At 48.7% G+C, this 15,766-nt stretch overlaps 1 protein-coding gene across 5 annotated transcripts in view; it reads right to left on the reverse strand.

Annotated features, from left to right (window-relative positions):
* Positions 1-15,766, reverse strand: part of XPO5 (exportin 5) — a 39,364-nt gene that overhangs the window by 10,611 nt on the left and 12,987 nt on the right. For 2 of the 5 annotated variants that reach the window (XM_032770447.2, XM_032770445.2), the window contains exons 15-23: positions 15,167-15,282; positions 14,113-14,268; positions 12,705-12,746; positions 11,969-12,058; positions 9,709-9,908; positions 8,771-8,870; positions 7,580-7,761; positions 2,676-2,798; positions 1,821-1,921 (exon numbers count right to left, since the gene is read on the reverse strand). In XM_032770447.2, the coding sequence (XP_032626338.1) occupies positions 1,821-1,921; positions 2,676-2,798; positions 7,580-7,761; positions 8,771-8,870; positions 9,709-9,908; positions 11,969-12,058; positions 12,705-12,746; positions 14,113-14,268; positions 15,167-15,282 (1,110 nt within the window). The remainder of the gene's footprint in view (positions 1-1,820; positions 1,922-2,675; positions 2,799-7,579; positions 7,762-8,770; positions 8,871-9,708; positions 9,909-11,968; positions 12,059-12,704; positions 12,747-14,112; positions 14,269-15,166; positions 15,283-15,766) is intronic. The other 3 variants (XM_075064245.1, XM_032770449.2, XM_032770446.2) reach the window with 2 other exon arrangements.

Here is a 15,766-nt window from a genome sequence, read left to right on the forward strand (position 1 = left end):
CAGCAGGCCCAATTCAGCCAGGCCTGGCTGCTGGAAGAGCACCGCGCGAGGTGCTCAGCAGGATCATGTGGAACCAAGCAATGAGGCTAGGAGCCAGCCAGCCCATTTACAGCACCAATATCACACACCCAACAGAACCCCCACATCTGGACAACTGCTGACCTGGACGTACCCACTATACACATGTGGCAGCTCTCTAAGCTTAGGGACATGCAGCAAAAGCGTGTGCAACTTCCAACAGCTCCGTTAGCCCCTCTTCACTGCTCCGGATAGGCTGACAGGGCCAGCCTTTCAAAGTAGGCCAGAAGAGAACCTGTCAGTTCTGCAAGCCCTCTTCCAACAGCCACTGTGGGCTCTTGAAGAGTCACCTGCTGTCCTGGGGGCTGGCCAGACTCACTGGGTGCAAGTTCTTGGCACCATGGTAGCCTCTAGAGTCCCAGCAGGACCCCAGTAACCTAAGTCCTGTAACACATAGGAAGAGAGAGTCCCTGCCTGAAGAGCTTTCAGCCTAAAGAGAGGAAGGCTTATCCCTGTTTTACAGATGGGGAGCAGAGGCACAGGAAGATGAAGTGACCTGATGAGGTCACAGTGAGTTTGTAAGAAAATCAGAAATTGAACCCTGATCTCCTGAGTTCCAGTCAGTGTCTTAACCCCAAAGAGCATCTTTCCCTGGTTACACGGAACATTTCATTTATTCGCATGCCTGATGTATCCCAAATCTATTGGATGAGGTTCTGAAAACCTACTTATAAGTAGGGCCCTACCAAATTCATGCTCCGTTTTGGTCAAATTCACAGTCACAGGATTTTAAAAATAGCAAATGTCATGATTTCAGCTATTTAAATCTGAAATGTCACAGTACTGTAATTGTAGGGGTCCTGACCCAAAAAGGAGTTGTTGGGGTGGGGGGGGGAGGCAAGGGGGTTGCAAGGTTATTGTAGGGGGGTTGCATTACTAACTTCTGCACTGCTGCTGGTGGCAGTGCTCCTTCGGAGCTAGGCAGCTGGAGAGCAGTGGCTGCTGGCTGGGAGCCTGGCTCTGAAGGCAGAGCCGTCGCCAGCAGCAGCACAGAAGTAAGGATGGGATGGTGTGGCATTGCCACCCTTATTTCTGCGCTGCTGCCTGCGGAGCTAGGCCCTCAGTCAGCAGCTACCACTCTCTGGCCACCCAGCTCTGAAGGCAGCAATGCAGAAGTAAGGGGGCATGGCATGGTACTTCCACCCTGATTTACTTCTGGCGAGGCACTGCCTTCAGAGCTGGGCACCCAGCCAACAGCTGCTGCTCTCCAGCCGCCCAGCTCTGAAGGGAGCGCAGAAGTAAGAGTGGCAATACCCTAAAATAACCTTGTGATCCCCTTACAACTCCCTTTACGGTCAGGATGCCCAATTTGAGAATTGCTGGTCTCTGCCAGGAAATCTGTATAGTATACAGCAAAAGCACAGAAAAGGCCAGACTTCACGGTCCGTGATGCATTTTTCAGGGCTGTGAATTTGGTAGGGCCCTACTTATAATGACTAGAGACAAATGCCAGGGCCAGACTTCTACTGACGATGCCCAGATAGCAGGCTTCTGCTCCCAAGGCAGGCAGTGTTACTGTGGAACAATGATCTAGTTATGTATACACATTCAGATGTGTATACACAGAAAAATTAATGCAGCTTACTGACAGACACACGAGTAGCTCAGTCCCTCTTTTGGGAATGAGCTGCCAGGAAGCTGTGATGTCCTCCCCAGCGGAGATAGGGGTTTGTGCTACCACTTCCTGCCAGTGAACTGGGTAGGAGGGTTGATTCAGACAAAGAGGAGTTGGCTGTCTTTACCTAGGATAGCATTCTTCTCCACTTCCAGCATATCTAAAGCCTTTGCAAATGTTTCCCCCAGCTTAGCCACCATCTCTGGCATGTAGAGATTGTTGTGGGTCCTGAAAGAGAAGGTAGAGTACTTTATAATCATGCAAGTCAAGCCTCTTTGCTGCTTTGCAGTGGGATCCTCCACCTTCAGCCCGTCAACAGCTCCTCTGTGGATGAGGAAGGTGAGACCAAGCACTTGTGCATGGGATCCCCCTTCTCCACCTGGGAAAACATCAGGGAAGCTCATCCCCCAGTGACATGGAGAGACTCCATCTCCTGTCCTGGAGTTCCCAGCTGCCCCCTCACATTCCCATTCACCCCCACCCTTTTCCAGCGCTGGCAGCAAAGACTCCCAACAATTCTCCAGTCGACACTGGCAACAGCTCATTTTAGCTTGGCCAGCGCGGCCAGAGAATATATTTAAAAACCCCACAGACATGAATTCTGTTTCCAACAAGATCTTCTTCACTCAATGGCCTGGCAGAGGGAGAGGCTGTCCCAGCTCCGAAATACACACGCTGCACCTCAGGGATGGGTCACAGTCCCCAGAGTGGCAGGCGGCACCGGAGGAACTCTAGGGAGCACAACAGCCTAATATACATGTTACAAGTGGCAGTGTGGCAGAGACACATGCCCCCTGGACAATGCATCCGGCAGGGAGGAGTTTTGCATAACCAGGAGATAGCCACTCACTGTCAGCTCTCTGTGATGGATTCCAATTCAGCCAAGGGTGGGTGGTTCTTTGCCATCCAGGCCAAAAAGGGTCCCTCACTAGCCAAAGTAGTGATTCTCAGAGCTTGTCTCAGCAGGGGGTGTCTCTCTCACCTACCTCTCTCCTTTGAGACCTCAGACCTCCACTCTGGGCGTCGACAGCTGCACACAGCATAAATCCTGCAGCCAAACGGCCCAACAGCTTCCTCCAAAACTGCAATGCCATTGTACCTGCTGCTAGAGGTGATCAAGGGCAACTCAGTATCTCCCCCTAGAGCAGCGTTTCCCAAAGTGGGGTGCGCGCTCCCCTGGGGGGCGTGAAGGACTAGCTGGGGGCAGGGAGCACAGACAAGCCTCAATTGTTCTCCAGAGTCTCAGCTTTCTTTTTTTTTTTTTTTAAATAAGCCTCTAGCTGCTATAGTGATGAAGAAAAACTTCAAAGAGATGACCCAAGTACAAAAGATGCAGCAATCTCTGCCTGAGTTTGCAGAGAGCCTGAAACAAAAACAGCTCTGAGGTGTGAACTATCCCATTCAGTTCAATGAGTGCTAACACAGATGCCAGTGAGCATATTTTAGCTGTAACCATTATTAACCATTTCACTGTTCAAGGCATACAAGGGAGCAGAGGGAGTACATGAAGGTCTTCACAATCTACTCTGACTGACCACTCATTTTGGGTAGGCTTTTAACACCACACAGTGGGGCAGAAAGGAGGCCGTGACTGGTTTTACTTCCCTGAAAGGGGACGTCAGGCTTATCTACATGAACAGCTAGTCCATGACAAGCTGAGGTGTAAATCTACCCCACAGTAACCCACTGCACACTAGTTACCTGTGTGGACCCTCCTGGCATGAAATAGAAGTTCCCTGGTGTGCTCTGAAATGGGAACAGACCAAACTGCCCCACTGAACTTTTACTGCTAAGCAGCAGAAGCCGCACGGACATTTAGTGTGTGGCAGACTTCTGCGTGGGAGATTTACACCAGTGCTTGCTGCAAATTATAGACAAGGGTTCAGTTTTCAAAAAAAATTGGGAAATGCTGCCTTACAGGCTCAGAAAGCCCTATGTGCCCCTGTCGGAGACTTACACAGAACCACTTACGCAGTGCCACAACCAGCCAAAGGAGCTTCATTATCTTTAAACAGTCACCTCGTGTGTGTCTCCAGCCTGTTTCATGCTAATAACAGCCGGAGCAAGGGACGTGATTGGATGCTGACTAAGCCACGTTGCAGCATTCCAAACTCAGGATTATGGAGCTGGCGGTTAGTCCTGCAGCAGGGTGGGTTTGGAACATTATGCTCTGAACAAAGAGGTTGTCTGGACAGTCCTGTGAGGATCAGAATATCACATCTTGCAGTTCTCTGTCTTGGGTCCTATCTTAGAACATTTTCTTAAATTGGTAGTAGAGTTGCATGAGCCATAGAGTTTAATGACAGAAGGGATCACAAAATCATCTAGTCTGACCTCCACTATATGACAGGCAGAGGCACAAGCAGATGCTCAGTCAGACAAAGGTCAATGTCCCCTGGCTCATCGCTCAGCAAAGCTACAGCAGTAACTGAGGTTACATGAGGGGCTGATCTGCTGCTCCTCATGAAAGCACAGCCACCACGCATGGTGGAATTCAGACACTGCGTACAGCAAGATCAACATTCTCAGCCCTACTTGTGACCACTGAGCATAATCGAGGGGGCAAAGAGACCTTTGGGGAATTCAGCACTGAAGAAAAAACAGAAAATGACATTCCCAACAGACATATTTATAATACAGGAAAGACCCAGGGAAAGGATATGGCAGGGCGTGGGAGCTGCATTTTCAAAGAAACATTTATAGCTCTGCTCAACAGGCAGGCAGTGTGTCCTCTGCTGAGACTAAATCTTCTGGGCCAGAGGATGGGCCTTTCAGAGCCTCCCAGAAGTCCATACTGGAAAAAGGGAGTTCCCCAGAGCATATTATATATATCTGTAAACCTGATCCACCATGGACACTGATGCTGTGTAAAAGCAGTATCTTGTCAGGATGGATTCAGAAAGAGACCTGTAGCTGTGCAGGGCACATGATAAGCCTGTTTCTAATGCAACAGGAACAGATCCCAGGTATAGAAGATGCTGGATGAGTCAGTCTGTGCAGCTGCTGACTCCAGGAAACTCCCCTTTCTCCAGAGGCCAAGGGGCACCATTATTCAGGCTCAAACCCAGGCAGGAAATAAAGATAACCAGAAGCCAAAAGCAACTGGATAAACTGAAATACCAGAGGACAAGGGAAATGATTGGCAGACAAGCTGCAAGCGACAAGGAATTAATAGAGCAATTTCAAGCCCATTCAACAAATATTCACATAACCACCAAAACAGCGAAAGGCAAGTTAGGTCAGGCACAAAAGAACTTAGCCAGCTGTGGTTACATTGCACTATCTATGCCCCTCAACATGCACTCAGACTGCCTCAGAGGAGTTACCTATTTACCGTATCAGCTTACTGGCCATCTCCGTAAAGGCACAGCCAATACTGAGGCGCTATTCCACATACTACTTACCTTAGCGCAGACTTTGTGACTATTGTGCGTTTTCACAGGTTCTACTCCCATACGCGGCACAAAGGATGAGGCAAGACACCCAGAGAGGAGTTAACACAACCATTTACACTGGAGAACAGTTCTGTTTGGAAGGGGCTTCTTTACTTACAGTTCAACTCAGCTGCTCAGGAGAATTTGTGTGGCTGCCTCCTACTGATCCAGTCGCTCTCAAGTCAGCCAATGCATCCTGCAAGAGTTCTCAGCCCCTATCATAAGCCCCTTCTCCTCAGTGGTACATTAACCATGGAGGAGCTGGCTAATTCTCCCAGATAGTTGGCCTATTGGCACAGTGCTATGAGCAATGAACAATCCCAACAATAAGGCAGCTATTGACCTGATCCTGCAATCGCTACTCCAGGCAGCCATGCTTTGCCCTTGCACTGTACCTCCCCACACAAGCCTTCTCCAGACCTCACAGCCCCTCATGCCGTCTACATTAACAGGTCCCCTAGGAGATGAGTGCAGGGGAAATACACACTGGGAGAACAGAAACAACTCCAGAGAGAAGCACAACACAAGCTCTACCCTTTCTTGGCAGCTCCAATGCTGGTTACACATAATTTTGCAAATCTAGAGCAACCACAGAGAAAACGCTGCAGGCTGAGGCAGCCATTCCAAGTTGGACCTCGCCTCCCGTGGTCAGCAAAGTAAGGTGCAAGGCAGGAGGCTGGTCACTTTCAATATCTCAACCATTCAATTCCTCCAGGTGCAGCACCAGCCCCGAGAACTCCATTGGGAAAGGGAGGGGGTCTTTGAGGATCAAGTGCAAGCCACTGCAACACATTACAATCTACTTCTCGGACATGCCTAAAACCGGTGGTCCCATCAGTATGTGGCAGAAAATTCTTAATGGTAACACTGGTGCATCACCCCACGAAACAGCATAGGAGCTACTTCCACAGTGTTGGAGAAGGAGCATTAGCAACAGAGCATAGTCAGTGCAAGTACTGGAGCTTCTGCTTCTTTAGAACCAGTACAATGGGAGTTTGCTGACATACAAGGGTGGAATTTAGTTTCCTAGGCTTGTCACACAGGTATGTTAAAGCCTTAACTAAGCACTAGCGTGGTACTGGCAGAGCAATGACTGTAAAGGCAAACAGCTCACTCAGCCTCGGCCACCACCCTGCTCAAGGAGTGGGACTGCTCACTTGGACACCGGCTTGCTGGATTTCAGAGACGTGATGCCATATAAACATACACTGACAAAGTGCTCAGCACCCAGGAAACTCTGCATGAGACTGTCTCTGCCCAGAGAGCTCACCACCTGCACAAAGAACTGATCCATGGGATCTTCCACCTTCATGAGTAAGGGGCAAATCTCTTCCCTGCTGCATCAATAGGAACTGGATAACTCAAACACTGACAATGGGCTAAAGTGCCCAGCCCACACCTTGTAAAGAGGAATTTGCTTGACTGGGCCAAGACTGTATGCACGTACCCCACCTCGCTCTTCACAATGGCAACAGCACTGTCCTGATTTGGGCAGTGACTCATTTTTTAAGAACCTGGCTAGTCAGTGCCCTACATGGGCCTCCCCTCACTGGAGCTGAGTGCTGAAGAGCTAGGTAGTGATTAAACACAGTTCCCACCTGCCAGCCGCCGCCCAGCTCCAGAAGAGAGGAACTGCCTCATACACTACACACACCACTGGCCAGTGCGAGGCTGAGAGTCAGCCCCAGGCCCAGCAATGCCTCCCTGTCAGCAGTCACCGAGAATCCACCAAGGGGTAGCTCAGAGAGCTGTTACTCTCCTAACACTGCATCACCGGGTGAGGGAATGGCACAATTCAGAACTACTCCTCCCACCCCAACCTGAACCACCTTCGTCTCACCTCCACCCTGGCCAAGCTGCAGACACACGATGCAGACTCCCAGCGGTACACCGAGAGGTGGCACTGCAGGGCACAGAAAGAGCCTTAGCGTGAGCCCCCATTTGTTTCAATGGCAGATCATGCTTCAGGCAGCCAGAATTCACACTCAGCGATCAAAGAGGCTCAACTTAGTACTGAAGAGACACCAAAGCAAACTCCCACTGGACGCCAGGAGAGCAGGCCCTGCTCTGGTGGTGACTGGAGAGGTGGCCTGGTGGGGGCTGAAGGCAGAGCAGAGATGTTAGTTGAGAAATACTTGGTTAGTCAGGGAGGCAGCTTTAGGTTGGACACATTTCCAGGTGGAAGTGGAGGTGGGGGAGGCAACCCCAGCCTGAGCTCCCATTGGTTTCAATGGAATCTCATGGGCCAGGGCTGAGAGCGTGGAGAAGGCTCACTTTCCCCAGTCCCATTCCCCACTGAGAACAGTCGGGAACAGCACTGGTGCAGGTGCCCAAGCCTGTGCTCCCGTTGGCTTCAATGGGAGAACACACTCAGAGCACACAACATACATTGCAGGTTCACTTCAAGAGACTGTTTAGTCAGCATAACTGGTGTCATGTGAACTCGACCCACCTTATGAGAGCGAGCAAGTTGTCGAGAAGTTTCAGGACCTGCTCAGTGCAGGGGTTACGGTAGATCGGATTGCCGCTGGGCATGCACCCGATCACAAATCCTCCAGCCTTAGCCTCTTCCAGGGTAGTGGGCCAACGAGCCCGTTTCACAACTCCCAGAATGGTGTACACACAAAAGCTTATCTACAGCAAAACAAAAGACATGGAGAGAACTCTTCTTAGCCAGGGCGCAAGCAAAAGCAACAGAAGGCCAGAGAGAACCCTCTCCCCCTGGCCCTTCTCCTGGGGCGGCACTCCACTTGCCCTGCCTCGGGGGAACGTGCCCATGAGAAGATCCCCCACACTATCCTGATACCTTCCAGGGTTTGCAATAACTCCTTGACATGCAGGAATAGCACAGGAGCTTATTACTGGACACAGTGTCAATGCAGAAGGTCTCGCTGAGTCCAAACGACCACGTGGTGCACCCTCTAAAAGGAAACATTTAAATCATCACTGCCTCATCTCCCCGCACATATCACAGACCGACCAGAAACTCCACATTCCTGAAACTGCTTAAAACTGCATTAGCGTCTGTCACAAGCAGAGTCCTACCATCGGCATTTCCACATCTGCCACAACCCTGAAGACAGCAACTACCAGTTTGCAGTGAGTACATCCTGCAGCTAGCAGCTCATACACCACTGGTTCCCGGCGAGTATTTAAGTACGCTCCATGCCACGCAGCCTCAGGCTCATGCTTTCCAGAATGTTTCACTTGGGAATCGCAGTTCACTGTGCCACATTACCCAAAACATCCAGGCTTAACCCAACTGCATCCACAAAACAGACTGCTCCAAAAAGAGCCTGAGCTATGCCAGGCACAAAGGCTTATCAACTACCGCATGAGGAATACAGCAAGACTCCTGCCTTGCAGGGTTACAGGATTCTATATACCACACAGGGATGGGGGAATGGGAGACATGATCCTGCTTCTCTTACGTGACCCTTGCCCACTGAGCTACAGTCAGAAGCCATCCGCCATTCTGCAGTGTGAACGATGTAGTGATTTGGGTCCAACAAAGGGCGCATGTTTAGGACAGGTCTTGCACAAGGCCCTATTCAAGAGGCAGAATAGGTGAGCACGTGTAGAAGGCAGAGGAATTACTTGCCACTCTCCAAAGACCGAGCCTCCCCAGGTAATGGATACTCACTCTGGAGCGGTTCAGGCCACTGGGATCTTCCAAGACGGGATCAGCAATTTTGTTGTCAGCACCCACATAGGAGATGAATGCTTCAGGATCTGATAGGACTCTGAGAGGCAGAAACAAGCAAGCCTGGGATTATCAAAAGCACTGAGGACCTTCAAGCAGAGTCTGGCATCTGCGATAAATGATGTCCCAGCACAGATAGTCAAAAGTCCTATTCACCAGTCAGTCAGTCAATTTGTCTTAAAGGTGAACTCAAGGTGACTGCCCTGAACAACTGTATTTAGTTTCCCCTTTCCCCTCACTGCACACAAGGACTCATCAATGCCAAATGACCTGAGATCAGGCCAGGCTGGTGGGACAGGTTAAGCTGTAGTTTACTTCTCCACATCAAGCTCTGCTGACTTGGCCCAGAATTGCAGAAACAAGCCAACAAACCCCTCTCCGAACATCCCCTTGCACAGTCCACCTGCAGCCCAGCATCTTTTTCAATTCAGTTAAGAAATATTCCAGAGAAGCCCTTTTGCACCTTTCAAAGCTCAGTAATTCTGCTTCTAGCTGCTGCCTGGCAGCTTTCCCAGGTGTTGGCAGACGCTAGCAGCTCTGCACACATGGCTTCTCCCGGAGGTCAGTGAAGGAGGTATTTCGACTCCCCTTTTTGCCAGAGGTTTGGAGAGTGCTGTGACCCCATACCCCTTCCCAGCATGTGCTGTTTAGATATACACCATGCCAAGCAGCTTTTCCATTTTCTGGGTTATTAGCAGGGACTCAAAACACAGACAAATTTCTTAAGTGTGCAAAGGGCTTGTGGATAGCCAATACAGAAGGCACAAAGCGATGCTCCTCTGGTGCACACGTTCTGTAGAGGGAGGCACATGCTAGCTCCCGGAATCTCTGCACCATCTTCAGCTCTAGCTCAGGAATGGTTAATGTGGACCCTGTACCTCTGCATCTCTTCAGAGAGCCACAGGTTGGCAACAGGAGACATGAGCTCCTCCAGGAAAACCTTCTGCCGCTGGTAGTCCTTGAACTGGTTGCTGATGAGGACCAGGGCCTCCATGAGAGCACATTTCTCCATCTGTGTCAGGAGCAGCTCATTGGACAGCAGCTGCTTCACGTGGTTATACAGCATCTCAAAGTTAGGCTGGAACAAAAACCAAAGTAGGACATTGTCACTCACCCACCTGACTGGAACTGCTGCACTCACTTGTGTGGGATAGAGACAGACTAGTATGCATTGTATTCCCACACACAAGATGCAGGAACCAGCTGGATGAGCGCGGCCTGTTCTGGTCTTCTCTGTCCCTCTCAAGGACTCATCTCCCTTGCTCTGATCTTTCCAGCCTCTTCCTTAAGCCTGGCAGAGACTTGTTTCTACCCTGTTCCTCTATCTCCCTTCCTTCGCCTAGGTACTTCAATGATCTCCATTGTCCATGGCAAATTATGTTTGAAATCAGGGTAGACATTGCTGCCTCGGCCAGCTGCACCATCACAGCGTGGTCTAAACCGCAAATTGCTCTAGTCCTTCATGGATGGCAAGGAAGTGAGCTGGTCTCTAGGCACTCAAGTATCAGAGTTCAGGACTTTACGTCTCTCTGCTCCCACCCTTGAGAGTCTAACCAAGAAAACCTGATTGTCCAAGCTAATGGTCTATCCTCACTGCAGTGGTTCAGTTTTCGCTTGCCTACTCTACTCATACGTCAAGCGTCAAGGAACAAGCATCGAAGCTTGTACAAGCATCAAGGAGCATTCATTACCTTTGGGATGGATGATGACAAACCCACTCTTTCTTGGTTGCTGTACTGAAAAACAATCTGGAATCCTAAACGACCCCAATTAGCACCTTCAAAGCAGCAGCTTGTGTTTTGCCACAACATGGAGACTAATCTGTAGCCACAAAGTGAGTGACAGCTGCTACGCCTCCAGCAACCCAAGGGATCCTCAAGAGGAGCAGAATGCCATCCATTATCCTTCGGGCCTCAACAGTTCCTTTCCTTAAACAGGTTGACAACACAATGCCCCTCTAACTACAGCTCCCCTGCTCCCTTAGCAACCAAATACCAGTGCTGCTGGAGCGAAGAGCCCAAACAGAGTTTGTGGGCTTGCTAATTTAGCAAAGCTAGTAGAAGAGACTGACCTGGTGGGATCAAGCAGAAAGAGCAACCAGTATTTATAGTCTCTTCTACTCCCCCTGGACTAATCCAGAAAGCCAATATCCCCCCCAGCTCCTTGACATCCCTTCTCCTGACCCACTTCTGATGCAAAATCTAAGAGATCAGCCAGGGCTAATGGCTTCAACTAAGGGGACAACTGATACACCTCTACACCGATATAATGCAACCTGATATAACACAAATTCGGATAGGACACGATAAAGCAGTGCTCCGGGGGGGAGGGGAAGGTGGGGGGAACCAGGGAGGCTGCGCACTCCGGTGGATCAAAGCAAGTTCAATATAATGCGGTTTCACCTATAACGCGGTTTCACCTATAACGCGGTTAGATTTTTTGGCTCCTGAGGACAGCGTTATATTGGGGTAGAGGTGTCTTACAATAAATAAAATATAACAAATGTGCCTATAAAATGGTTATAAGATTTGAATACTCCCTTCCCCCATTTCAGATATGTTGATCAGCATCTTGGATTGTAAATTCTGGGGCAGGGTCTGTGCCTTGCTATATATCCGTATTGGACCCAGCACAACAGGCTCCAGGTCCTGATCAGGGCCTCTAGGTCAGGAGTTCTCGAACTGGGGGTCGGCACCCCTCAAGGGGTCACGAGGTTATTACATGGGGGGTCGTGAGCTGTCAGCCTCCACCCCAAGCCCTACATTGCCTCCAGTATTTATAATGGTGTTAAATATATCAAAAAGTGTTCTTAATTTATAAGGGGGGGGGGGTCTGCACTCAGAGGCTTGCTACGTAAAAGGGGTCACCAGTAAAAAAAAGTTTGAGAGCCACTACTGTAGGTGCTACTGTAATATAGTTAATAACAAAAAAAAGGTCTGTATCACTCAAGTGTTGTGAAAGAGAATAAGCTGCTTGGCTTTCAAATATCTCTGGTCTACAGTCACATCCGACTAAAAACAGGGAGAGTCTCCCTGGAAACAAAAGGGGTTGACACAGAGGAACTGAAGGACCCCAATCCCTAGAAATGCAACTGAAGATGGGGCAGTGCACCCTGGAACAGAGTTGCATGTACATTACCAGGACAAGCTGAGGGTAGTCCCGACACATCTTTATGATCGAGGAGCATGCATGTCTTCTCACATTCTTCACTGCCCGAGTTCTTGGGGCCTGGACCAATGATAAAATTCAGGGTCAAGCTACAAAACCCAGATAGACCCAAGGCCTCCCAATTAGCCAAATCCATTAATGTAATTTTCTGAGCTGTGGAGACCAGGGGAAACTGTCACTTCAACTCGTGTACTCCAAGAGTCCAGTTAATGGCCAGTTCCCAGAGGAGTCACTGCAAGCCTAAGCCTCTGGGCTCCAATTCAACTCCTGGGATGAGAATGCAAGTGATTTTTATCTACTGTGTTACGGTTCCCAGCATGCACCCAGGGGTAGCAGCCATACCAACACCAACCACAGTCACACACATGCCAACCACTGAAGGATATGCATGGTGGCTAGTGCATGAAATTTCACTCCCAAGTAGAGGTCTGCTGCACAGATACCCAAATGGTTAAATCCTGGACTGTTTCATGGGGGTGAATTTCACCCTAAATGCCCCCCAAGCTTCCATCAGCCAATGCTTATTGGCTCAAACTGCGAAGAAGGGATTTAAGTGTCTAAGTATCCCCTTCTCAAGGACAGATCTGATTGAGAAGTTAGTTGCAGTGCAACTTTAGACCTTGTCTCAGGCATCAATATGCTCCTCAAAGAGGGCACACCTGATGCAAGTACTCTGGCATATTGTGGCCAAGGAGTATGGACTTACCTTACTCTCTTCTATAACTTCAAAAGTGACGGCAGTGAATAGCTGTGGGACAAGGGAAAAGTCAGTCAATCTTCGATATCTGGCATTCATTCTGGAACACTAGTGTTGGGGAAAAGAAGACCACCTCTGTACTTTGATCAGACAGCCTGAGGCACCTTTATTGAGTATACACCTGTGCACAAGTGGAGGTCAGCGTTCTCCCATGCAAGGGATGGGCTGGCCTCCTGAGCATGCTTCTGCTCCAGCTTATATAGCTACAAACCGCAAATTAGCATATTTCATTAAATCATTTGTTATACCTTTTATGGTTCTATATTTCATAAACAATTAGGTAATTTCCTTATTTGATACACAAACTCCTATAACCTCTTAAAAATGCAAGCGTACTGTGTTTCATTTCCGTATAGACAGTCCCCTGACAGTCAGGTGGCCTTGACTGTTCAGATACCCCTACTTGCGGTTTTTGTTTGGCAAGCTATGTGGGCCTATTTGGGGTCCTTGTGACCTGTGTCTAGTTCCCCAATTCCGGCCAGATGGCTTATATGCTGATAAATCGTCTTCTCTATCTTTATTAATATGTCGTTAGTACATGCATCTATTTTTATCAAATAGTGATTGAAGCAGGCTGTCTGCATTTAGTCGGGTTGTTCGGAAACTTCCATTAGGCCTCCTGTTAATGCTAGTAGTTGTTAGGAGTAATAAGAGACTAGGGGCCTTTTTCCCTGACACTAGGCACAGGATATTGGCGTGACTTTACCAAGCCAGTGGAAACACCTTTATTCAGGAAGGGTATGAGTTCCCAGTGCACTGAGGCCATGATATAAGATAAGACTTTTATTGAAACAGAGTGTGTCATTTAGTGGTTGAAGTCCAGTACTGGGAATTGAGAAATCCAGGTTAGCTGACTCCTTCCCTGATTCCCTGTCTTTGGGCAAGTTACTTCACTTCAGTGCCTCAGTTTTAATCCCATTTCAACCAGGAGGGATCATTCCTCTCCTAGGGGTGTCATGAGGATTAGTTAAAATACGTAAGGGCCATGTGGTGCCAATACTCCATTCAGAGGCTATCTGGTCAAAGGGTAGTCTACAACAGTGGCTCTCAACCTTTCCAGACTACTGTACCCCCTTCAGGAGTCTGATTGGTCTTTCACCTCATTTAAAAACTACCTGCTTACAAAACATAAAAATACAAAAGTGTCACAGCACACTATCACTGAAAAATTGCTTACTTTCTCATTTTGTCTGTAAGAAATTGTAATTCCTACTGACTTTGCTAGTGCTTTTTATGTAGCCTGCTGTAAAACTAGGCAAATATGTAAATGAGTTGATGTACCTCCTGGAAGACCGCTTTGTACTCCCAGGGGTATATATACCCTTGGTTGACAGCCACTGGTCTACAGGACACCTACCTTGGAGAGGACTTGGGGTAGATACTCTGGTCTGTAGGTGACAAACGGAAAGAGTGCAGAGACATTGGTGAGCACACAAGACAAGATGAGAGGATCCTTTGTTTCAAAGTTCAGGACAAGCTGCAGCAGCTCTATGCCATCATTCACTGGGATCTCCTGCAAGAACAAAATGGGAGAGGGGTAAAGGAAAGAAACCAACAGTCAGAGATGCGACATGTAGCCACACTCCAGTGTCTCCTCCCAGAGCCTGGCCAGGGAGCTGCTGTGTTGAACAGCATCCTTGGGTGAAGTCATCCCAAAGTGGGTTAAAAGCGGCAAAACTCATTTTAACCTATACGCACGTTATGTGCAATTGCTGCTGCAAGAAAGAGGGAATGGACGACATCACCATCTCTACGGATGTCTGGAAACAACCAAAGGTTCCAACTCTTACTGTCATCTACTGTGTCCACTTCCTCCCACCTCTTCCCTAGCTCTGCTTTTGCCTCCTGGCTAACAAGTTTCAGGCTTACCCAGGCAGCACAAAACCCTTGCAATTCTTTGCTGTGACCAGAATGACGTGCCCAAGCAGCCCAATCCTGATTAAAAACTGGCCAGACCCTAAATGGCAAATACAGATAGTGATTTTCTGGCTAATGCACTGTAAATGGCAGAGAGAAGCTGCATTCTTCTCATCCTTTGCTGTTCAATTCTCTCTTCCACTGTGTGTGCAAGTTTGCCTTGAAAAGCACAAGATGACTTGAACAAAACCTGAGAGCTACCACTTAAAACAGACTCCTTCCCCCAACAATAGTGGTTGCTTTAAAGAGATCACTGCAGTGCACTTTTATGATGTTCAAAGCCCCCAGTGGAACTGGCCCTACCTACCATAAAGATCACCATTCCCCAATGCAACTATGAACTCCCCTGACAGCTGGAGTTACACCACTATTGTATTTTGTTGCTGGAAGTTAGCATTTTTGCGACCCATTATCTGAAAGGCAACACAGCAAGCAAACTCCCATGTCAACCTGAGACATAGAAACCAGGCAAACAGCAGTTAGAGCGTATGTACTTCCTTATCCAGGGTCCGGAACATCTGGCTGATGACACTCTCCGAGAAGAAGGTCATAGCATCCCACTGTACAAAGGAAGGAGAGAAGATGGAGCAGAGACCTTCCCCAGTCTTAGCTGCAAATGGAGAGAAAAGAAGAGAAGATTGGAGCACTTGTGACACTGGAGAAGTCTAGCTTCCCCTTTCCTCCCAAGCACAATGCCAGCTTGGAAAGTCCTCTGCAAAATCCCTCAGGGAAACCTCGCTGGACATTTGAACCACTCACTCATAAGTGCTCCTATCCTTTCCCTCTATTCCCTTTGCCACTAGGGAGAAGGTTTCTGGTAGGCGAGCATGGGAGGTAAGTACTAAATGGTGTTCAAAGGCTGTTTGCTTCGTCATCGAGGTGGAGGCTCCTGGATCATAAACAACATCCCTAAGATATAAGAGGAAGTGATTCCAACAAACCACAGCAGAAGGGAAAACAAAGGAAGGGTCTCACTTAAATGGGATTTTAAAAGCAGCAAGTGGCCTGTGTGGAGGAGGAGCGATGTGAGTAACAAAGGCCTTTGTGAGGCAGATATGTTTGGATTTCTCAGGACAGATTGGCCGCATTTTACA

The sequence above is a fragment of the Chelonoidis abingdonii genome, chromosome 3 (genome assembly GCF_003597395.2).
Source record: "Chelonoidis abingdonii isolate Lonesome George chromosome 3, CheloAbing_2.0, whole genome shotgun sequence".
Taxonomy (NCBI): Eukaryota; Metazoa; Chordata; order Testudines; family Testudinidae; genus Chelonoidis; species Chelonoidis abingdonii.